General features: G+C 60.9%; 4 protein-coding genes across 8 annotated transcripts in view; 2 read left to right on the top strand and 2 right to left on the bottom strand.

The window, feature by feature from the left end:
• The first annotated feature begins 155 nt into the window (after window positions 1–155).
• SAR1A (secretion associated Ras related GTPase 1A) lies at window positions 156–5,751 on the top strand. Of its 2 annotated transcripts, none has more exons than XM_074592259.1 (7): window positions 156–252; window positions 550–626; window positions 1,850–1,969; window positions 2,508–2,573; window positions 3,157–3,260; window positions 3,868–3,999; window positions 5,037–5,751. In XM_074592259.1, exons 2-7 carry the CDS (start codon window positions 569–571, stop codon window positions 5,151–5,153), a joined length of 597 nt encoding a protein of 198 aa, XP_074448360.1. In that variant the 5' UTR covers window positions 156–252; window positions 550–568; the 3' UTR covers window positions 5,154–5,751. The 2 variants fall into 2 exon arrangements, with proteins under 2 accessions (XP_074448360.1, XP_074448361.1); XM_074592260.1 differs by having other exon boundaries at window positions 159–219.
• Window positions 5,752–6,068: 317 nt separating this feature from the next.
• On the top strand, window positions 6,069–8,258 carry TYSND1 (trypsin like peroxisomal matrix peptidase 1). Its single transcript, XM_074590907.1, has 4 exons — window positions 6,069–7,188; window positions 7,268–7,401; window positions 7,511–7,696; window positions 7,783–8,258. The coding sequence occupies exons 1-4, from the start codon at window positions 6,206–6,208 to the stop codon at window positions 7,992–7,994; spliced, it is 1,515 nt and encodes a 504-aa protein (XP_074447008.1). The 5' UTR covers window positions 6,069–6,205; the 3' UTR covers window positions 7,995–8,258.
• Window positions 8,259–8,782: 524 nt separating this feature from the next.
• SPOCK2 (SPARC (osteonectin), cwcv and kazal like domains proteoglycan 2) lies at window positions 8,783–14,647 on the bottom strand. 2 transcript variants are annotated; one of them, XM_074592338.1, is made up of 10 exons: window positions 14,337–14,647; window positions 11,999–12,044; window positions 11,616–11,730; window positions 11,417–11,519; window positions 11,220–11,328; window positions 11,009–11,128; window positions 10,701–10,919; window positions 9,811–9,873; window positions 9,568–9,705; window positions 8,783–9,446 (listed from the first exon to the last, which is right to left on the bottom strand). In XM_074592338.1, exons 1-10 carry the CDS (start codon window positions 14,535–14,537, stop codon window positions 9,301–9,303), a joined length of 1,260 nt encoding a protein of 419 aa, XP_074448439.1. In that variant the 5' UTR covers window positions 14,538–14,647; the 3' UTR covers window positions 8,783–9,300. The 2 variants fall into 2 exon arrangements, with proteins under 2 accessions (XP_074448439.1, XP_074448440.1); XM_074592339.1 differs by lacking the exon at window positions 14,337–14,647 and adding an exon at window positions 12,256–12,378.
• A 3,445-nt stretch (window positions 14,648–18,092) lies between these two features.
• Window positions 18,093–21,211, bottom strand: part of ASCC1 (activating signal cointegrator 1 complex subunit 1) — a 39,268-nt gene continuing 36,149 nt past the window's right edge. For 2 of the 3 annotated variants that reach the window (XM_074590027.1, XM_074590025.1), the window contains one exon: window positions 18,093–18,775. In XM_074590027.1, the coding sequence (XP_074446128.1) occupies window positions 18,659–18,775 (117 nt within the window). In that variant the 3' untranslated portion in view covers window positions 18,093–18,658. The remainder of the gene's footprint in view (window positions 18,776–21,211) is intronic. The other variant, XR_012587415.1, reaches the window with a different exon arrangement.

Genomic DNA, 21,211 nt, shown 5'->3' with positions numbered 1-21,211 from the left:
GGGCCGTTCTGGGAGGGATTTATCGGGTGATGAACGCGCTATCGTGACTTGCGACCGGCCGGGGAGCGGCCTCGAACCGACGGCCTTCTGGAGCGGGACGGTGGCGTCAGACGCAGGGCCGACGTGGGGAGCCAGCGCGGCGGGGCGGAAGTGGGCGGGGTGTCCGGGGAGGGGAGCGACGTATTTCCGGCGAGGAGCTGGCGGCGGCCGCGGTGGGGAGTGGGTGTCGCGGCGGCCCGGGGACGGCCGGGGGTGAGCGGCGGGGGGCGGCCGGGGGCGGCCGGGCACCGCGTCGGGGGGACGAGCGGGGTGGCGGGGAGCGGGCCGGGCGCGGGGCGGTGGCGGGGGGTGACACGCAGGCAGGGCGGGGGCGGGGCGGGGGCTAGGCCGCACCGCCCGCCCTTGAGGCCGCCGGGCCCCCCGCCGCCCCTCACCGTGGAGCGGGGCCTGGTCCCGAGTGGCAGCGTCCCACGGGGTTGGGGCGGGGGGGGTGGCAGGCGACCGGTTGTCACCCGGCGCCTTTAACTCCGGTGGGTTTTGTCCCCGCAGGCGAGTGAAATCCTCAGCGATGTCTTTCATTTTCGAGTGGATCTACAACGGTTTCAGCAGCGTGCTGCAGTTCCTCGGTAATGCCGCCTTACGCTACTTTCCCAGCCGGCTCCGCTCTGCGGCAGCTGCCCTTGGCTCAGTTTGGCTCGTGCTGGTTGCCGAAATCATCTCAAAGTTGGCGATTGAAGCACGCCTCTCTTGGGGTGCACGAGGGCTCCGACTAGGATAAAGTTTGGCCAGAAAGCTGCAGGTCAATTAAGGCTTTTTTACACCAGGGGGAGAAACTTTGAGAATATTTTGGAGGTGTTTGGCTCCCGCTCAGTCTTTCTCTTGCTGCTTAAGAAGCGCAAAAGCAGCTGGGCTGATGCCAAGGGCCCATTTAGCCCAGCAGATGTGCCTGCCCAGCCAGGGAGGGAACCCTCTCCTCCTCCTCCTCCTCCTCCTCCTCCTCCTGGTATCCGAGCTCACCAGCTCCACCAGAGCTCGCCCTTATTTTCGCTGCTGCAGCTGCTTGATTTCTTTCTCCTCAAATTATCACTTCCTGCGCCAAGCTAGCCACCGTGGCCTGCCTGGAGGAGCTGCTGGCCGCTGACTACCACCGCCAGCACCGTCCGGGATGAAGGCTCTTTGCGGAGGTGGTGGCCAAAACACTGCCCAGTCTGGGGTGACCTGCGCAGCTGGGCTGGCTGCCTTGCCATGGCGTGAGCCGCCCTGTCCTGAGGGGTGGGTGATGGCCAAGCGCCTCCTGCCAGAGGCCTGAATTCCAGCTGAGGTCCTTGCTGGATGACGGGATGCACTCTGTCCGGAGCACCTCACGGGGGTAGGGAGGGATGAGAAAAAGTCCTGTTGGAAACCTAAGGAAACTTGCTGCAGATGCAACATCTGGAAGTGGAAAAAAATCAGTTTATCTAAAAAAATGATGCGTTGTTTCACACTTTGCACTTTTTCTTCAACAACTGGCCGCTGTCTTTCATGAGTCGATTCAATTTTCACATTTATATACCCCTTGGGGGCAACAGATGGGTCCATAACCCATTGCACATAAGTAAAACTGTGCAGCACGCTCCTCTGCTGGGATGTATCAGAGAAAAGAATACGTTATTCTTAGAAATACAAGCTTAGAAAATGTGCATTGTAGACGTGACCAGTTCAAACTGTGTTTATTTTGCCTGCTGTTGTGTGTCCGTGCCGGAAATACTGCGCAGGTGGCAATATCACTCTGGGAGAGGGATTCGTATATAAACTGCCGTGCCCAGATCAGCCTGCTGGAGCTTTTCTTGCTCGTTTGTTTTCCTTCCAGGTTTGTACAAGAAGTCTGGAAAACTTGTGTTCCTGGGCTTGGATAACGCCGGCAAAACCACTCTGTTGCACATGCTCAAAGACGACAGGCTGGGTCAGCATGTCCCGACGCTACATCCCAGTAAGTCTGCCAGCGACTGAACCCCGCCTGCCTCCGGTGTGGCTTTTCCCCTGTAATTTTGGGTGTTGAAAGATGCCTCAGCGATAGCTCCGCGCTGGGGTGATGGACTTTTAAGGGTCTTAAAACTGCACGTGGGGATGCAGTTGCATGTTGGTTGCCCAAGCTGAAGGGAGCTTGCGTTTACCTCTCAAATAGAAAATGAAGAGGCCGAGAACTGGCGTGCTTCAATTAATATGATGTCCCTCTCTTGGGGAGGGAGTGGGTTTCTAACGAAAAGTGTCATAAAGTGAAATAATTGCAGATTAGTAAGATTGTGGTTAAGTGGGAAGGTAGGAGAAATTATTTCCTCCGCTGGTGATTTTGTGAAACAACTCGATTTCAGTGTCCGAATTCTACAGGAAATTCAGGGAATTCCTGGAATTCTACAGAATATCTTACGTGCGGAGTGTGTGCGATGTTAAACAAGCATCCCGAAGAAATTCCATCCGTGACAGCTTCATTATTTTCCCACAACACAGCCTGTGTTTTTACATTTCAGCATCAGAGGAGCTGACGATTGCTGGAATGACCTTTACAACTTTTGATCTGGGTGGACATGAACAAGGTAAAAGTGAAGTTGCTGAGGAGGAGATGCCAAAGGTGGTCAATTTTCTGATTTCTGTGGTACCTTAAGAAAAATCTACCAGAAAGTGATGCTGAAAAGTGATAGCAGTGAGCAGTACCTGATTATTTGTTGCCTGAGATTATTTATGGAGCTGTACGTGGAAATAACCTCCTGGATCTAGGGTACCAGTTGGTTCAGTGTCTCAATACTTTTGCTTAATTCTGGCAGTTTGGAAAAAAAAATGCTGCCAGTTCACGTTCTGCAGCCTGAAATATTTTTTCATGTAGAAGACTTGAATGTCGTAGGCTTATTCTTTTGAATAAACGCTGAGTTTTGATTTTTAGACTTTCTAGAAGTTCCAAGAAAAGTTTTTCTGCCTATTTTTTTGGTTTCTAATACACACAAATATGAGAAGGCACTGAAAAGGCGGCTGAAAGCAGAGAGAGCCAGGCCCTTCACCAGAGGGACTTGTGCTGCCTCGAGGAAATCCTAACGAAGAGGGTGGCTCCTTTTTGGGTGTAGTTTTCCCATTTCTTCAGGTAGCGTTTTCATGGGGGCGCTGTTTGATGCTTCTGTCTTCCAGCTCGCCGGGTCTGGAAGAACTACCTGCCAGCCATCAATGGCATCGTTTTCCTGGTGGACTGCGCAGATCACTCACGGCTTATGGAATCCAAAGTTGAGCTTAATGTAAACTTACATCTTTTTGTTTTTCTTTCCCCAACTCCGGGGAGACCTTAGAGCCCCTTCCAGTCCCTAAAGGGGCTCCAGGAAAGCTGGGGAGGGACTCTGGATCAGGGAGGGGAGCCATAGGATGAGGGGGAACTGGTTTAAACTGGAAGAGGGGAGATTGAGATGAGATCTGAGGCAGAAATTTTTCGCTGTGCGGGCGGTGAGCCCCTGGCCCAGGTTGCCCAGAGAAACTGTGGCTGCCCCATCCCTGGAGGGGTTCAAGGCCAGGTTGGACGGGGCTTGGAGCAGCCTGGTCTGGTGGGAGGTGTCCGTGCCCAGGGCAGGGGGTGGCACTGGGTGGGCTTTGAGGTCCCTTCTAACCCAAACCATTCTGTGATTCTTTAAACCTGGGTGCCCTTACTGTGGGTCGACCCTGGGCTCTTGAGCAGCCCGTGGGTTTAGATATAGGAGCTTCTTCCGAGAAACCTTTCCAGAGAGACTCATCTTCCGCAGGAGTACTGTAGCACCAAAAATTAGCCCTTGTTGGTCACAGAGCTGAAACAAAACGTTTTTCTTCAGATTGTGACTGTTCTGCCTCTGCTTAACCCCTCCGTCTTGCACGCAGGCCCTAATGACGGACGAAACAATATCCAATGTGCCAATCCTTATCTTGGGTAACAAAATCGACAGACCAGAGGCCATCAGTGAGGAGAGACTGCGGGAGATCTTTGGGCTCTACGGACAGACCACGGGAAAGGTAGGGAGGCATCCACATCTTGGATTGGCCGCAAGCGAGGCGGGGCTGGGATCTTTCCTTGCAGAGTGGGGTTCCGTCTAGAAACTAATTGAGCTCTTAATTGTCAATTTCTCTGTGATATTGACCAATAATAATAATAATAATAAAGCCCTCGGGCAAGTTCTGAAACTGCCAGGGTTGTGCAAAACACGGTACCTCCACAATAGTTGAGGAATTGGGTGTTGAGCTGGTATTTTTTAACACATTGTCCAGCTCTTCTGGCTTCGTTACTCTGAATTTCTGTCCAGTTAAACCTCGAATCGTTTTTCCAGTGTTGAAAAAAGGTACAGTTAGAAGTGATCAGGATGATGGATCGGGGGGACAATAGTAAAGCACGGCGGGGCTGCTCTTGGCCCACGGGGTGACGAGTGCTTCGGGTGTCACAGGTAATCAGCCTGTGGCTCGAAAATGGTGTGTGCTTCGGCGTTTCCCACAGCCGGCTCCCACAGTCCTGTTCCCTGGAGAGGGGGAACCATCCTGGGCTAAGCGGGCTTTGCCAAGGCAGGGGTGACTCTGAGGGAAGTAGTTCTGGAGGAGGCCCCGGAGATGCTGGGAAGGCTGGAGTCCTTCTGCTGTGAGGACAGGCTGAGAGACCTGGGGGGGTTCAGCCTGGAGAAGAGAAGGCTCCAGGGAGACCTCAGAGCCCCTTCCCGTCCCTAAAGGGGCTCCAGGAAAGCTGGGGAGGGACTCTGGATCAGGGAGGGGAGTCATAGGACAAGGGGGAACTGGTTTAAACTGGAAGAGGGGAGATTTAGGTGAGATCTGAGGCAGAAATTGTTTGCTGTGAGGGTGGTGAGCCACTGGCCCAGGTTGCCCAGAGAAGCTGTGGCTGCCCCATCCCTGGAGGGGTTCAAGGCCAGGTTGGACGGGGCTTGGAGCAGCCTGGTCTGGTGGGAGGTGTCCCTGCCCAGGGCAGGGGGGTGGAATGAGATGATCTTCAAGGTCCCTTCCCACCCAAACCATTCCATGATCCTGACCTCCCTTTGGATTTTCCCCAGGGAAACGTGCCGCTGAAGGACCTGAACGCCCGGCCCATGGAGGTGTTCATGTGCAGCGTGCTGAAGAGGCAAGGCTACGGCGAGGGCTTCCGCTGGCTGTCGCAGTACATTGACTGACACTCGCGTGGACGCCAAGGCTTTTACTCCTCTGGACTTGATCCCGTTCCCGGCTCCCGACGGGACTTTTTCTCTTGGGACGCAGGGAAGGGTTTTTTTTTCCCCGCCCACCGCGTCCTGGCCTTTTGACCAAGAGACTCCAGGTTTGCGGCCACCCCCGCGGCACAGTGGTGACACAACTCTCTTCCGCCTGTCGTCCCTTTCCCGTATGGTGACGGCAGGGGCTTGGTGTGACCTGGGTGGGGAGGGGGTGACACTCTGCACGCCGCGCTGTAAACAGCCGAAAAAGAGAGCACGTCTCACCACTGTGGTTAATTGACTTTAAAAAAAAAAAAAGAAGACAAAGAAGAAAAACCAATTATATTTTTTAAAGAAAGCGTTAACGTAAGCAGCGTCCCTTCTAACTTTTTAGTTTAACGTTCACCTTGTTTAGTCCAGAGTCTGGTTAGGGGTTTTTTTTTTTGTTTGGTTTTTTTTTTGTTGTTGTTTTTTTTTTTTAAAAATATATATTTAACGATATTTAGGTAATTTCACCAGTTGCTGAACCCAGGTATCACGGTATGAGCAGTCCTCAATAAACAGTAGCGTTTGGGCTTGACGCTGGGATGGCTGTGCTGCATCATGTCACCCTCCCAGCTCCGGCACGGGCAGGGTGACAGAGGATGGATCCCCCGGGATGCGGGACACACCCCTCCGCCCCTCCCCACGGAGCCGTCGCGACCTTCATTTAGATTTAAACCCCTTTCTTTACATTTTTTTGGGGGCCGGATTCTGTGGTGTTTGGCTGAATTCCGCGCCTGTCGAGTAAAGACAAGCGAGGGCCGCGGGAGGCCGGCAGGGGGCGCTGTGGCGGGGCGGGGTCGCTACGTCAGCAGTCCCGCCCCGCCGCCGCAGCCAATGGGCGGGCGGGGCGGGGCGCGGGGGTGGGCGCGCGGCGGCGCTGGCTGGGGGCTGCGCTGCGCTTCGCTGCGCCGCCTGTGCGCGGCCTTTGCGCGGCCTTTGCGCGCTCCCTTGCGCCCCATCGCGCCCCGCATGCGGCCCCTCCCGCCGCCATGGCCTCCGCGGAGGAGCGGGCCTGCTGCGTGGTCAGCCTCCACGGCCCCCCCGACCCCCCCGGCCAGCCCCGCAGCTGCAGCGGGGTGACCCTCAGCCGCCAGCCGGGGCTGGTGCTCTGCCACGCCGCCATCTTCGCCCCCTTCCTGCGCCACGGACCCGACGCCTGGGCGGCCGCCCGCTGCCTGCAGCCCGACGCGCTCCAGCCCGGCCTGCGCCTCCTCGTCCTCCACCCCGAGGCCGGCAGCTTGCATCAGCAGGAAGCCCGGCTACTGGCCCTGGTGCCCTGCGGCCCCTTCCAGCGGGCGCTAGCGCAGGCCTTCGGGCAAGCTGAGCAATGGCGCTTTGGCGGGGAGGGGGCGGGGGACGACGGGCGGGCCCTGCACTGGTTCGCCTGGCTGCGGGTGCCCGGCCTCGACACCCCCGGGGGAGGCTGGACGGCCTGGGCCAGCACCGGCTGCCTGCGGAAGGGTGAGGGGCTGGTGGCCTGCGGGTCGCCCTTCGGAGCCCTGTGCCCCGACCTCTTCCTCAACACCCTGAGCAGAGGGGTGGTGAGCAACCTGGCGGGCGAGGAGAATGCCCTGGTCCTGACGGACGCACGCTGCCTGCCCGGCACCGAGGGCGGCGGCGCCTTCCAGCCCTCGCCCACCGGCCCACGCTTGGTGGCCATCATCGCCGCCTCCTTCTGCTGGAAAGGCGCCGAGTGGGTCGGGCTCACCCTCCTCTGCTCCCTGGCCGCCATCCTGCGCAGCAGCGCTGACCTCCTGGCCGCAGCCGGTGTGGCGGTGCCACCGGTGCCGGCGGGGGTGGCCGCCATCGGGGCGGGAAGCGGGCAGGACCCACTGCGCTGGGCGGCGCTGGTGGAGTGTGGGGCGACATGGGGCTCGGGGGTGCTGCTGGGCCCCCGCCTGCTCCTCACCTGCCGGCACGTGGTGGAGGCGGGTGACACGATCCATGTGATGCCGGCACCCGCTCCCGGACGGTGAGTGTCCCACACCACATCCCCCCCACCCCACCCCGCATCCCCCTCTGCTGTGACGTCCTTTGTGCTGTGTCCTCAGGGCTGCCACCATCCTCGAGGGGCGCGTGGTGTTCGCCACTCAGGAGTCGTCCCCCTTCGACGTGGCGGTGGTGGAGCTGGAGGAGAGCGTGATGGGCTTCGTCCCCCCATGTCCCGCGGACTCCTTCCGACCAGGTAAGCAGCTGGGGAGGGGGACGTGGGGTGCTGGGGTGTCACACACCCCGTGCCCCTCCCTCCCCCCGCCCCGCCCCTTGCACCCACCTCCCGTCTCCCCCCGCCCCAGGAGAGGAGGTGATGGTGGTGGGCTTCGGGGCGCTGGGGCGGGCGTGCGGCCCCTCGGTGACGGCAGGGGTCCTCTCGGCTGTGGTGGCGGTGGCCGGGCACCCTGTCATGCTGCAGACCACCTGTGCTGTCCATGGGGGCTCCAGCGGCGGCCCCCTTGTCTCCTCCCGCAGCGGATGCCTCCTGGGTAAGCCAGGGTGTCCCATGGGTGGTGGTGGGGGGGGTCCCATGGGTGTCCTCTGGTGACACGGGCACCGCTCCTCTCCCCACCAGGGATCGTGGCCAGCAACACCCGGGACACCAGCGCTGGGTCCACCTACCCCCATCTCAACTTCTGCATCCCCGTCACCGTCCTGCAGCCCCTCCTCACTCGCTACCGCCGCACCGGCCACCCCAGTGCCTTCGCCGGGCTCAACCGTGCGGGCGAGGGGGTGCGGGCGGTGTGGCGGCTCCAGCAGCACCTGGGACCCCCCAGCAAGCTCTGACACCCTCCCCGCTCCTGGGCGGAGGGGGGCTACACCAAGCGGGGGGGAGCTGCCACATCCCCTCTTTGGCCCCAGCGGTGTCAGGGCCGAGTGCTGGGACCCCGCAGGGACGGCCAAGGGTGGGCATCCTGTGGGGGCGGGGGCGGGATGGGACACGGCACAGTGCCTTTACCAGCTGCTGGCGCCCCCAAATTGGGGGGGCTTAATTTGTTTTATTATTTTTTTTTTTGTTATTCCCCGGAGCCTTAAATGCTGTGAGTGGAGGCCGTGGTGTCCTGTGGTGCCGAGCGGCTGGCGGGGGGGGGGCGAGTTGGGTGCACCTGTGTCCCTGGGTCCATGGGAGGTGGGTGGTGGATGTCAGCCCCCCCCCACTCCACCCCCCCCCAGGCAGGAGGCTCTGTGCCCCACCACCCTGGGTGTGGGGGTGTCTGAAAGCTGGTTTGGGGTGGAGGGGGTTAGTTTGGGGCTGGGGTCCTGGATAGGGTCAGGGGCTGATGAAGGTGGGGGGAGTACTTGGAGCTGGGACCTATGGGGTGGGGGGGGGTGGGGGGGGAGGATGAGTGTCATCTCCAGCCTACATCAGTTGTGGGGGGGGGGGGGACAGGACCAAACCCAGGGGTACCCCCATCCCTACTTGGGGGGGACACAGCAGGAGCAGGACACCACCAGCATCCCTGTCCCCCGCTGAAAGAATGTCCCCATGGGGGGGACACGACACCCCCAGCAGCCCATGTGGGTGCAGGTGGGGCACTGGGGGATGTCGGCGGGGAGGAACAGGCAGGCGAGCGTTCGACACAGCACGGGGTATTTATTTCACAGCCGCTACACAATGCCGGGGGGGCCACGCAAGCACAGCATGGGGGGGATATACAGGGGGAGGGGCGGGGGGGGCAGCTTATCTATGGAAGGTGTTTTATGGGTCTGTTTTTCCTTTTTTTTTTTTTTTCCCCCCACTTTTATTAGCGCCATTTGCCCGGTTGAAGACCACGCGGCAGCACACTAGGCCTACAAGGCTCTACCCCTCCCCCCACCCCACCAACCCCCCCAACAAAAAATAATTAAAAGCAGCTCGAATTCGCACAAGCGTGGCCCCCCTTGCCCCGCTCACCCCCCCCCACACCTCCCTGGGCGAGCACCCCGACACCCCGTCCCATGCAGGGCTGGGGGGTGACGGGATGCCGCACACACACTCGCCCCCCACCCCCACCGCCACCCCGGTAGCTTGGTGGGGGTGTCACGGGGACCCCTGGCCTGGGGGGGGGGCTGCTGCCCGGCCGTGCCGCCCGCCGGGCTCTCTCCTGCTCCTCTACCAGATGTATCCGCCGTCGTCGCCCTCGCCCGCTTCGCCCTCCTCTTCCTCGCCTTCCTCACCCGCCTCCTCTGGCTCCTTCTCCTCCTCATCCTCCCAGCCCACGCTGCTCCCGAAGTCGCCCGAAAAACCCGTTGCCTCCTCTGTGGTGGGGGGGGAGGGAAGGGGCAGAAGCTTGCGGCCGGGTCCTGGAGCTGTGTGTGACCCTGTCTCCCCCCAAAAAGTAAAAAGATGGGGGGTGCCCCCCCCTCCCCGGGCGCTCACCGCAGTCGGGGCTGCCACGGCCGCGGGTGCCCGTCAGCTCGGTGCCCTGCTGGTCCACGCACCAGCACTCCCCGCCACCCGGCTCACACTGTGCCCGCCGGTAGTAGCCATCCTCGTCGCAGCTGGGGATGAAGGTGCCTGCGGGGAAGCGATGACACCCCCCCGTCCCCCCCACAAGAGCTCCCTGTCCCCATCCCATGCAGGGCCCCGGACAGGACCCCCCCCCACCCCCCAGCAACTCACCCGGCTTTTTTTTGGCTGCTTCTTGGATCTGAATCTTCTCCAGCTCTCTCAGACAGGGTGGCTCTGCAGCACCGCCCCCCCACACCCCATACACCGCTCTTAGGGTGGGTGTACAGCCCACCGCACGGCCCCCCCCGCCCTCCGCCCCCATGGCAGGCATCCCCGCCCCAGACACTGCATCCCCCACGGCGGGCATCCCCCCCACCAGCCCCTGCAGCCCCCATGGTGGGCAGCCGCCAACCCATGGTGTGCTTCCCCATGACCCCACAGCATGAACACCCCCTACCCGCCCCCCCCCCCCACCCCGGGTATACAGCCCCCCACAACCCCCACACACAGACTGCATTCCCCCAAATCCCATGGCATGCATCCCCTCCCCAATGCTGTGCACCCCCCCCCAGCAGCCCCTATGATGTGCAGTCTCCTGACCCCACAGCCTGCATCCCCCATGGTGTGTATTCCTGCACCCCCCCAAGACCCTGCACCCTGTATCCCCCATGATGGGCATCCCCCCCCCCAGCCAGGACCCCACCAGCCTGCATCCCCCATGGTGTGAATCCCCCAGGACCCCACACCTTGCATCCCCCATGGTGTGCATTCCCCCCCAGACCCTGCAGCATGCGCTCCCATGACCCACAGTGTACACCCCACCCACCCACCCCCCCCATCAATGGTGTGCGTCCCTCCAACCCCGTGGTGTGTATCCCATGGCATGCATTCCCCCCGCCGAGACCCCATGGCGTACATCCTCCCGTGGCAAGCATCCCCTTCCACCCCACCGCCATAGCATGGATTCCCCAGGACCCCATGGTGTGCATCACCCCCACCCCAGTGTACAACCCTCCCCATCCCCACAGCATCCCCCCTTCTCTGGCCCTGGTGCGACGCACTTTCCCTCCAGAAGCAGAAGCACCACTCGGGAGCGGAGACACGGCCATCCTTGGAGGTGTCGCAGGAGTTGAAGAAGGCGCGGATGCACACCTCGTACTTGTCCAGGTTGATGGCGGCCAGCTCGGCCGCCTCCAGGAAGAGATCCCCGCTGGTGTCCAGCCGGGAGAACATCCACCCCACCGCCTCCTTGCAGCTGGCCGCCACGCTCCTCTCCAGCGCTGCGGGGCGGCATGTGGACCGCGGTCGCCTGGTTTCCCCCTGGGGAGAGCCCCCCTGCGCTCCCCCCACACCCAGTGGGGACACGTACCAGTGGCCGGGCTGGCGGGGAGGCCGCCGGAGCCATTCTGCTTGGCGTTCTCCCGCAGGAGCTGGAACCAGTCACGCAGGCGGTCGCCCAGGTCAGCCAGGTCCTGCCCGGTGCACGGCTCTGAGGGGGGGGAATTGGGCGTCCAGAGGAGCGGCGTCAGGCCGGGCAGGGCTCGGGGACGCCCTCGGCAGTGTCCGCCATCCCTGCTCACCTTGCTTGGCGTCGCCGGGAGGGCTGCGTGGGGTCGGGCAGGGGCACTGCCCCTCGCACCGCACCGTCAGCTGCTTGCTGGCCAGGCAGGCCTGCTGCTCCAGCTTGCACTGCAGGGCAGCAGGGGGACGTTGGCGAACGGGGGGGGATAGATGACATGGTGTCCCCCTCCCTGCGGCGAGATGCCACCGTCCTTACCGCCGAGCTGTAAGTGTGGCCATCGGAGCCGCAGACGGCGGCGAGCGGGGCGGCATGGCAGGGCTTGCAGCCCCCGTGCCCCTTGGAGCCCAGCGGCTTGATCCTGTGTGGTGGGGGACGATGCTGAGCCCCCCCCAGGCTCGGCATCCCCCCCCTTCCCCCACCGCCACCAGCTCGTCCCCGTCCCCATCCCTCCTACCTGTGCTCCAGCTTCTTGCGGCTGATGCACATGGCACGCTGGTAGCCCTGCGCCACACACACCTTGTGCCGGCTGCACTTCACCTTCTGGCAGGGGTCCTTGGTGGTGTCCAGGGCTACAGGGAGGGGGCAGAGAGGGGCCGGGGCAGGTGGGGACCCCCCCGGGGACCCCCGGCAGCGCTGGCCGCGAGCCAGCCCAGCACAAAGCCCCATTCAGGCTGCAGCTGGGCAGCTGCCTTGGCACCAGCTGCCGCTTCCCGGCACGCACCAGCCCCGCCGGAAGGGAAAAGCCCGGGGGGGTGCGGGTAGAAAGTGTGTGTCCCCCCCACCCTGCCACAATACCGGCTGGCACCCAGCCCCATCCCAAACCCATCCCAGGGGTACCTTCATCCCCGGGCTGGTTGTCCTCCCAGCTCTTGATGTAGTCGTCCTGCAAAAGGCAGGGAGAGCCTGGATGAGCGGGAGAGGTGCCACCAGGAGTGCCACCACCCCACTTGGGGCCACCAGCCCGGCGAGGCTCTCCCAGCACAAACTCCTGGGACTGTCCCCACGCCAGGAGGGGAGCAAGCAGGGGCGTGGAGCAGCTTCCCCCCACCCCAAAAGCAGGCTGCCACCATCACCGGCAGCCCCTCGACGCTCACCTCCACCTCCTGGCAGCGAGACGGCCCAGCCAGCACCCAAAAAGAGAGAGAAAGAAAGAGAGAGCACCCGCCGTCAGCCCCCGGGGCAGACCAGAGCTCCCAGCCCATGGTGATGGGCACTCTGGGCCAGCTGGGCACCCAACCAAGTGCCCAAAGGTCCCATCACCTGCCCCAGATGCCACCGATGCCCACCACTAAGATGTTCCCCCCTCTCTGGCTCTAGTCTGTAACCCCAGAGAGCATTTATACAGGGTAAAACCTTTCCCCATCCCATCTTGGCTGTACAGGAAAGGCAGGGAGCGGGGAGGGCTGGGGGCTGGAAACAGGGAGCGGGGGGGAGGAAGCCCCTGGGAGCCCAGCAAGGCCCTGCCGTCATCCCCGGGGGGTGACAGTCCTGGCACTGCCACCCCGGTGTTTCAACACCAAGCCCAGAGGGAGCAGGCTAAGATGGATGACGCTGCCTGGGGAGGCAGAGCTGCTCCCCCCGGGGCCCTGAGAACATCCTGGGGGTGTTGGGGAGCCACAGAGAGCGGGGTGGGTGTTGTGTCCCTGGGGCGGCAGCCTCCCCGCTGCTCCAGGGAGGGGGGCAGGGTGCTGGGGGGCAGCATGGTGGGAGGCAGCTCCACAGGGGCATCGCTCTGTCTCTCGCTCCGGCCTTTGCACCGCAATCGATATCGCCCGTGTTCCTGGGCCATGATTAGCAACACTGCGGCGCCCGGCAGCTCCCTGCGGCGTGGCTTTCGGCAGGGCCGCCAGCCTCCTCCCCGCTGCTGCCGCTGGGCCCAAAACCCCACAGATCCACAGGACTTGCTTATTAATCCGCGCTAACGGCCGGCAGGGCTGCAGTCCCCCCCGGGACGGCAGCCCTGGCACAGCCGAGCAGGCCCCCCGTGTGCTGCTGGTGCACCGGGATGGGGGTCCCAGCCCCAAACCCCCCCGGGGATGCTCAGCGTGGTGGGGCCACGTCCACACGTGCTCCCCCTTGAGCATCTGCAGCTGGCCAAGGTCCCTGGTGCCCAGCTCTGGCCGGGTATGTCGCTGGTGGGGGTCTCTGGGGAGGCATTTACCCCCTCCCTTGCTCTGTCACCCCTGCTCTGTCCCCCTAACTGGTTTATTTGTGTGGGGGGGGACGTTTCCCCCCGCCCTGCTCACGGCAGGGGACATCTCCCGGCGGCGCATCCTTGCTGCCAAGGTGAACCCTAGTGCGCATCTGAACAAAGACGGAGGGGCCGGCTCGGCATGGGGGGGGCGGCTCGGCGTGTGCCCCCTCCCCGCCCGGCTGCTGCATGTCCCCCGGAATACCCCCGGATGGGGATGCAGCGCTGTGTCCCCGCCCTGGGGGGACATTAGTGGGGGGTAGCGTGGGGGGACGGGCGTAAAATGAGCCCAGGAAAAATTCCCCATAAAACTGAGGATCGGAACCAAACGCTGCTGAGGCCGTTCTTTACGGGCTGCGTAAAAGCGGGGGGTGACAGGACGCCGAGCCCCAGGTGCCAGGTCACCCGCCAGGGCTGGCGATGTCTGCATCCTCCCACTCCTCGCTTCGTGTCCCCCTCCCTGTCCCCAGGGACCTCCCCAGGACCACCACCCCGCCGAGCAGGGGCTGGGCACCCCTGCGACACCCCGCAGGGTTCCGGGAAGGCGTCGGTGTCCCGACCTGTCACCGAGGCCACGGTGCGGCGCAGGGGGAGAGGGGCCGGGAGGCAGCACCCCGGGGTCCGTGGCGAGGTTGGCTTTGGCGTCGAGCCCTGGCCACGGTGGCCTTGGCATCGGCCACGCCGGCCGTGGCGATGGGCAGGGGTGGCGATGGGCAGGGTGGCCTTGGCATCGGCGCTGCCGAAGGAGGAGGGCATCCCCCGGGTACCGGGTACCGGCGCGGCGGGATGCGGGCAGCGCCGAGCATCCCCGGCCGCCTGCCAGGGAGCCGAGGGCCGGGGCCGGTGCCGGGGGAGGGCGGTGCTGCGGCAGCCGCAGCGGCGGGGAGGGCGGAGGTGGGGGCTCCCGGTGCCCGGTGGCGCGTCCCGTGTCCCCGTTTGTCGTCCCCCACCCCGCCCCCAGCCCCGCCGCCGGCCCGGACTCACGTCTCGGAAGCGGTTCCAGTGCTTGATCCTGCCGCCGTACTGGGAGATGGAGGAGAGCCATTGCTCGTCCTCCATGAAATTGCCGGGGCTCTCCCCCGCCGCGGCCGGGCCGGGGCCAGCGGCGGGGCCGGCGGCGGCGGCGGAGGGCAGGAGGAGGGCCAGCAGGGCCAGCAAGGCGCGGCGCCCGCCGCAGCCCCGCATGCTGCCGCAGCGCCGGGGGGAGCGGCGCGGCGCGGCGCGGAGCGGTGCGGAGCGGAGCGGTGCGCACGGGGAGGCGCCGGCGGCGAGTGCGGCCGCGGGGCGGCACCGGGCGGCACCGGCGGGAGGGCCGGGGCGGAGCGTCCGCCGCGCCCGCCGCACCTGCGCGCCGGCACCGGGGTGGGGGACCCGCCGGCACGGCACGGCCGCAGCCCCGGGGCCTCCCCCGGCCCCATCCTGCACCCCTGTCCCCGCCCTGTCCCCATCCTGCATCCCCCATCCCTGCCCTATCCCCATCCTGCATCCCCCATCCCTCGTCCCTGGTCCATACCCAGTCCCCATCCTGCATCCTGCATCCCTCATCCCTGCCCTGTCCCCATCCCTCATCCTGCATCTCTGGTCCATACCTCGTGGCCATCCTGCATCCCCCGTCCCACATCCCTCATCCTGCACCCCTGCTCCATACCCAGTCCCCATCTTGCATGCCCCCCCTTCCCTGTCCCCATCCTGCACCCCTGGTCCATACCCAGTCCCCATCCTGCGTGCCCCCCCTTCCCTGTCCCCATCCTGCATCCCCTGGTCCATACCCAGTCCCCATCCTGCGTGCCCTCCCTTCCCTGTCCCCATCCTGCATCCCCTGGTCCATACCCAGTCCCCATCCTGCATCCCCCATCCCTGCCTTTTACCCATCCTATATCCCTCATCCCTGCTCTTATACCTTGTCCCCATCCTGCATCCCCTGTCCCCACCCTGTCCCCATCCTGCATCCCTGGCCCATACCTTGTCACCATCCTGCATCCCTGATCCATACCCAGTCCCCATCCCGCATCACCTGTCCCTGCCCTGTCCCCATCCTGCATCCTGAACCCCTGGTCCATACCTTGTCCCCATCCCACATCCCCCATCCCTGGTCCCCACCGTGTCCCCATCCTGCATCCCTGGCCCATACCTTGTCACCATCCTGCATCCCTGATCCATACCCAGTCCCCATCCCGCATCACCTGTCCCTGCCCTGTCCCCATCCTGCATCCTGAACCCCTGGTCCATACCTTGTCCCCATCCCACATCCCCCATCCCTGGTCCCCACCGTGTCCCCATCCCGCATCCCCCATCCCTGCCACTTTTCCATCCCGTTTCCCCCGTCCTGCATTCCCCTCCCTTCTATGTCCCCACCCCATGTCCCTTGTCCCTGCCCTGTCCCCATCCTGCATCCTTCATCTCACATCCCTGGTCCATACCTTGTCCCCATCCCTCATCCCTGGTCCATACCCAGTCCCCATCCTGCATCCCCTGTCCCTGCCCTGTCTCCATCCTACATCCTTCATCCTGCATCACTTGTCCCTACCCAGTCCTCATCCTGCATCCCTTATCCTGCATCCCCCATCCTGCGTCTCAGGTCCCTACCATATCCCCATCCCACATCCCTGCCACATTTCCATCCTGTTTCCCCAGTCCTGCATTCCCAGTCCCTTCTATGTCCCTATCCCATGTCCCCTGTCCCTGCTCTGTCCCCATCCTGCATCCCTGGTCCATACCCAGTCCTCATCCTGCATCCCCGGTCCATACCCAGTCCTCATCCTGCATCCCCCATCCCTGCATCCCTCATCCTGCATCCTTGGTCCGTACAATGTCCCCATCCCACATCCTTCATCCCGCATCCCCTGTCCCTGCCACACCCCCATCCTGCACCCCTCATCCCCTATCCCTGGTCCCTGCCCTGTGTCCCCCCGGCCCTGGACCCCTCACCCACCATCCCCACTAAACGCCCACCCCGTATCTCTATCCCCCCATCCTCCAACCCCTGTTGGTGGGCACGGTGGCACTCATGGGGACGTCTTGGTGGCTTGGCAAGGAAGGATGGTGATAACTCACCCCGGCTGCAGCTGCGAAGGAGCAGCGGGGACGCGGGGCCCCGCACACCCGCTGCTCCTTCGCAGCTGCAGCGGGGAGCTCCCGGCGCACACACAAACACGGCTTTTCTTCTCCCTGTGAGGATGCTCGGGATGGAGACAAAACACAGCGCCGCAGGCTTCAGTTTAAACAAGTTTTAGGCAAGTTCTGAAGTATTAAGTCGTGTCCTGCAAACCCCTAACGCTGCCTGGTTTAACGGGATTTCAGTGCATGCAGGACTGGGCACAAAGCACAGTTTTATCATGCTCAATATGAAACTTCTAATTTAGGAATAACGATGGAAAAGCCCTAAGCTATGACTCCGCGGATGAGAGGAACAGACCAGAACCCTTAATTCCGCCTGGGGATGGAGGTGTGGAACGAATTTAGCCGTGCCAGGCTGGAGCAGTGGGATAAGCCGCTTACCACCGAAAATTCAACCAACTTCCAAAGGGTCACAGAAACAATTGCCATTAAAACGTGCCTATAAGAGTGGGAAGTGGAAGAGTATCCTCAGGTCGGCCTTTCTTTGTAGAAAAGCTGTGTTTGTCTCCACGCTGAGATGCTGTTTGCAAAGCTCCTCCTGCGTTAGGGAGGGAGGGAAGACTATAAGCCCACCTCGATGAAGAAGAAATCAGTATGAGGTGACAATGGAGCAAAGCAGGTGTGATAAAAATGCCACCAATGCCCTATTAAGGAAAACTCCAGCGCAAGCAGCACCCCACATCCTGTAGCGCTCAGTTTCTTGCTGAGAGCTGTTAAAAACCCAGCGGGAACAAGCTTCCCGAGGTGCGTCTCCCCTTCCTGCAGCAGCAGCTCCCGGGGCTGTTCTTGGGGCGGCTGGCGCAATTTGCCAAGCACCTCTTCAGGCTGGCTGAAAGGTGACAGCGGCCAGTATTAAGTGCCCTCGGCACCTCCCCGTGCCGGCGGTCTGCCCGCCCAGCCAAGGGCTTTGAAGGCGACCCTTCCTCCTCCGCTTGGAGAGCAGGCAGGCGTTCGGCTGCAAGGAAAAGCGGAGACAAAAAGCCCAACGGTTGTAATTGGGTACAAGCAGGGACTCCGGGGTAAAGGGCAAAGCCACGGATGATTTGATCTCCTGGCAGGCAGGCTTGCAAGCAGAGATAGGCAATTTGGTCTTGGAAATACAACCAGCAACGCATGTGGGGAAAAAAACAGAAAGCCAGCCTGAATCCTGACCGCCTCCCACCGCTGTTTGTGCGCGCAGGCAGAGTATAGCCACACTTCAGGAGGGAGAAAATGGGATGAAAACCTCTTAAAACCAAACAGTAATACAAGCAGGTGCTGCTGGAGCAGCCCTGTCCCTAGCAAACCTGCTCTCTGCCTCCAGGACACGATTCCACATCCACGGCAGTGACTAGGGACGGGCAGCACCAGTTGCTGCCGCCACCAGTTTGTTGCAAAACAACTAAAGAGCAGCACTTTCCATTTTTCAAAGCGTTCATCCTCAGGAGAGTTGAAAGCCTGTGTTGCTATTCTTACCTAACAGGGAGATTTACAAGAAAAAAACCCCAGTTGTCTTCAGATCTCTGAAGGATTCACAATGGTATCAAAGAGTTTTGCTCTTGTTTTCACGGAGAAAACACCTACAAGGCGTATGTTTTTTGACACACTCCGAAACGGTGACCGGAAAGAGCTCTTACCATAAATGCTTTCTTATTAAACATAGTTGTGTGCTGGAAGTTTAATTACAGAAACTATCAATGCAACAGGAGGTAAACACTTTGCTTTTGAAGGGAATTAATTTATTTGGAGATCTACATCACACAGGCACGCTGACGGAGATCCAAGCAATGCCTGACCTCAATATTGTTAAACCATGCTCCCGGGAGCTCTCTTGGATTTTAAATACTTATTTTAAGAACCAACTTCCTCCTTCTGAAACGAAGCCATGTTTAAACATCAGTGATGCCCCAAAAGCCACCTGCACCAGTTTTTCTAGTTGTTTTCTTGGAAAACAAAGAGGCGACAGACATCAAAGAGGCAACTTGGTGATGTTTTGGTTACCAATAGGGAAAGGAGGAGGAAGGACTCCGGTTCCCCCCAGAGAGAGGGCAGGGAAATGTGGGAAATGCCGTGGTTCCTGGCTGCAGTGTGCTTTCGAGGGGTCACAAGGCATCCCCACCTGGAGTTCCCGGGTTCTTGTCCAAAATTCGTGTTCTGTAAAACCACATTTCACCGGCGAGTGGACCCGCTGCAGCAGCTGGGTTGCTGCTTCAGGAGAAGGTGAGCCGCCCAGACGTCGCGTAGTAGCCAGAGGCATCTGAAGAGAACCTCTGGGAGAGATGCACCGCGTCCAGCTGCACCTCTCCGAAGTAGAAGTTCTCAAAGAGCTGGAAGAGAGGAGAAAAAACATTTGAGGGGCACCCAGAGAAATGCAGCCAGCAGCTGGTCCACGGATCTCTCACCAGCCCTGCAAAAAGCCTCTACTCATAGACTTGTTTGGCCTTTAATGAAGCTATTCTTTAAATTATTTTTCCCCCTAGAGAGTCCACTAAGCCTTTAAAGCAAACAGTATGAAATGAACACCTCTTTTTATCGACAGCAGAGTTGCTCACACCTTCCCAAACTTTCTTTCTGACTGTGTCTCATTTGGGGAGTCTACTCATCGCCCCGAAGGCCACCACCTTGGGGTGTCTCTTGAGGTCTCAGGCTCTGCAGGAGACAAGAATTGAGGCCAGGACATTTTTACCAATCCAGGCCACAGGACGTACAATTTACAGTTACGGCTCAGTCCTAATTCAAACTAGCAGGCTAGAGGCGCAAGGCTCTTCAGCCCAGCACTGACCCGGCTTTGTTCAACAAATCCTTCTTTGTTCAGCAAAGACTCGAGGGTAAATTAATGAAAGGAAGCCAACTCCGCGACCCGGAGGGTGTGTCTCCGCTGATTAATCCAATCTATGAAACAGACCAAAAAAATGACATCAGAATTTCTTACGGGGAATTTCAGCAATATTGCTGGAAAGGCATCGTGTCCAAGCGTAAAGTGCTCCTCCCGTTCCATTAAGCCGCAGAAAGTTGCTCTACCTGTAGGCATCAGCCGTGCCTTAGGAAAAGCTCTTCCACAGAGATGCTAATTTCAAAACTCTGCTGAACGGGAGCGCTGTGAGTCCCTGAGGGCCTGAGCAGCGACATCTTCCCACCGCGGAGATCTCCAAAATGTCCATTCCATCTGTCTCCTATTAAATTTTCTATCTGTCCCCGCAGGCGTTGGCTCAAGAGAGTCGCACATCCCTTCCTGCCGTTACAGAAGGCAGCCAAAGCCAATGCATTAATTACAACAGGTCCTCCTAGAGCCAATGGCACACCAGTTCCTCCATACAGCAACTGATCCAAATACCCAGTTAGCATCTGAAAGGCTGCACTTCCCCTCCTCCAAAAGGCATTTGGCTCTGCCTGGCACTGATTTGGGCATGACTGCTCTTTTGTTGGTTCTCCCAAGGGTATTCTACTTTCCAAACACCCCTTTTTGCAAGGGGACCTGGCTGGGTTTCTTTCAGGACAATTCCTGGTTTCGCTGACACTCCTCCACAAAGGAAAGGTACCTTAGGGTAAGTGATTCCCTGCCTGTCCCTCTTCCAGGGAGCACCACCCAGGTACCAGGGCCGCAGAGCCGATCCCAGGCACCGTGAAGACTCCAGCCCCTGCTCCAGCCTGCCAGCTCACCCAGGCAACTCTCCACTTGGGATTTGGCCAACACCAGCAATTCCCCATGGACATACAACAGTCAGGACAGCATCTCTGAAGAGAAGGGGTATTTACGCGTGCCAAGCCAGCTCTCAGCCATTGCTAAGCCCCTGCTTCAGTTTGAATCAGCTGCAGCTACTGGCAGAATGGTTTGGGTTGAACGGGACCTCAAAGACCATCCAGTGCCACCCCCTGCCCTGGGCATGGACACCTTCCACCAGACCAGGCTGCTCCAAGCCCCATCCAACCTGGCCTTGAACCCGTCCAGGGATGGGGCAGCCACAGCTTCTCTGGGCAACCTGGGCCAGGGGCTCACCACCTGCACAGTGAAAAATTTCTGATTCAGATCTCATCTAAATCTCCCCTCTTCCAGTTTAAAACCGTTCCCCCTCGTCCTATGGCTCCCCTCCCTGATCCAGAGTCCCTCCCCAGCTTTCCTGGAGCCCCTTTAGGGACTGGAAGGGGCTCTGAGGTCTCCCCAGAGCCTTCTCTTCTCCACGCTGAACCCTGAACCCCCCCAGCTCTCTCAGCCTGTCCTCACAGCAGAGGGGCTCCAGCCCTCCCAGCATCTCCGGGGCCTCCTCTGGCCCTGCTCCAACAGCTCCGTGTCCTTCTGCTGTTGGTGCCCCAGAGCTGGAGGCAGCACTGCAGGGGGGTCTCCCCAGAGCGGAGCAGAGGGGCAGGATCCCCCCCCTTGCCCTGCTGCCCACGCTGCTGGGGATGCAGCCTGGGGTGCGAGAGGTTTCTGGGCTGCCAGCGCACATTGCTGGCTCCTGTTGAGCTTCTCACCCACCAACACCCCCAAGTCCTTCTCCTCAGGGCCGCTCTCAGTGTGCTGCACAACGCTTGCTGACAGAAGCCCACCTGCCTGGGACCACTCCTCCTCCTCCCCGGACCTGCCTGCATGGCAACACATGCAATTGACCCTCAGGCTGCTTCTGCAAAAAGCATCTGGGTTAGCACAAACACTGCGAAGAACCAGGTTTCTCTGCACCAGTCCATTCAGTCGTAGCCTGCCTCTGGCTCCCCTGCACTTCATCCTGCCTTTGGGGTGACGCTTGTCCCTTAAAATCCCGGCACAG

The sequence above is a fragment of the Larus michahellis genome, chromosome 6 (assembly GCF_964199755.1).
Source record: "Larus michahellis chromosome 6, bLarMic1.1, whole genome shotgun sequence".
Classification (NCBI taxonomy): domain Eukaryota; kingdom Metazoa; phylum Chordata; class Aves; order Charadriiformes; family Laridae; genus Larus; species Larus michahellis.
The sequence above is the reverse complement of the archived record's forward strand: the minus strand, read 5'-3'. Positions and strand labels throughout refer to the sequence as shown.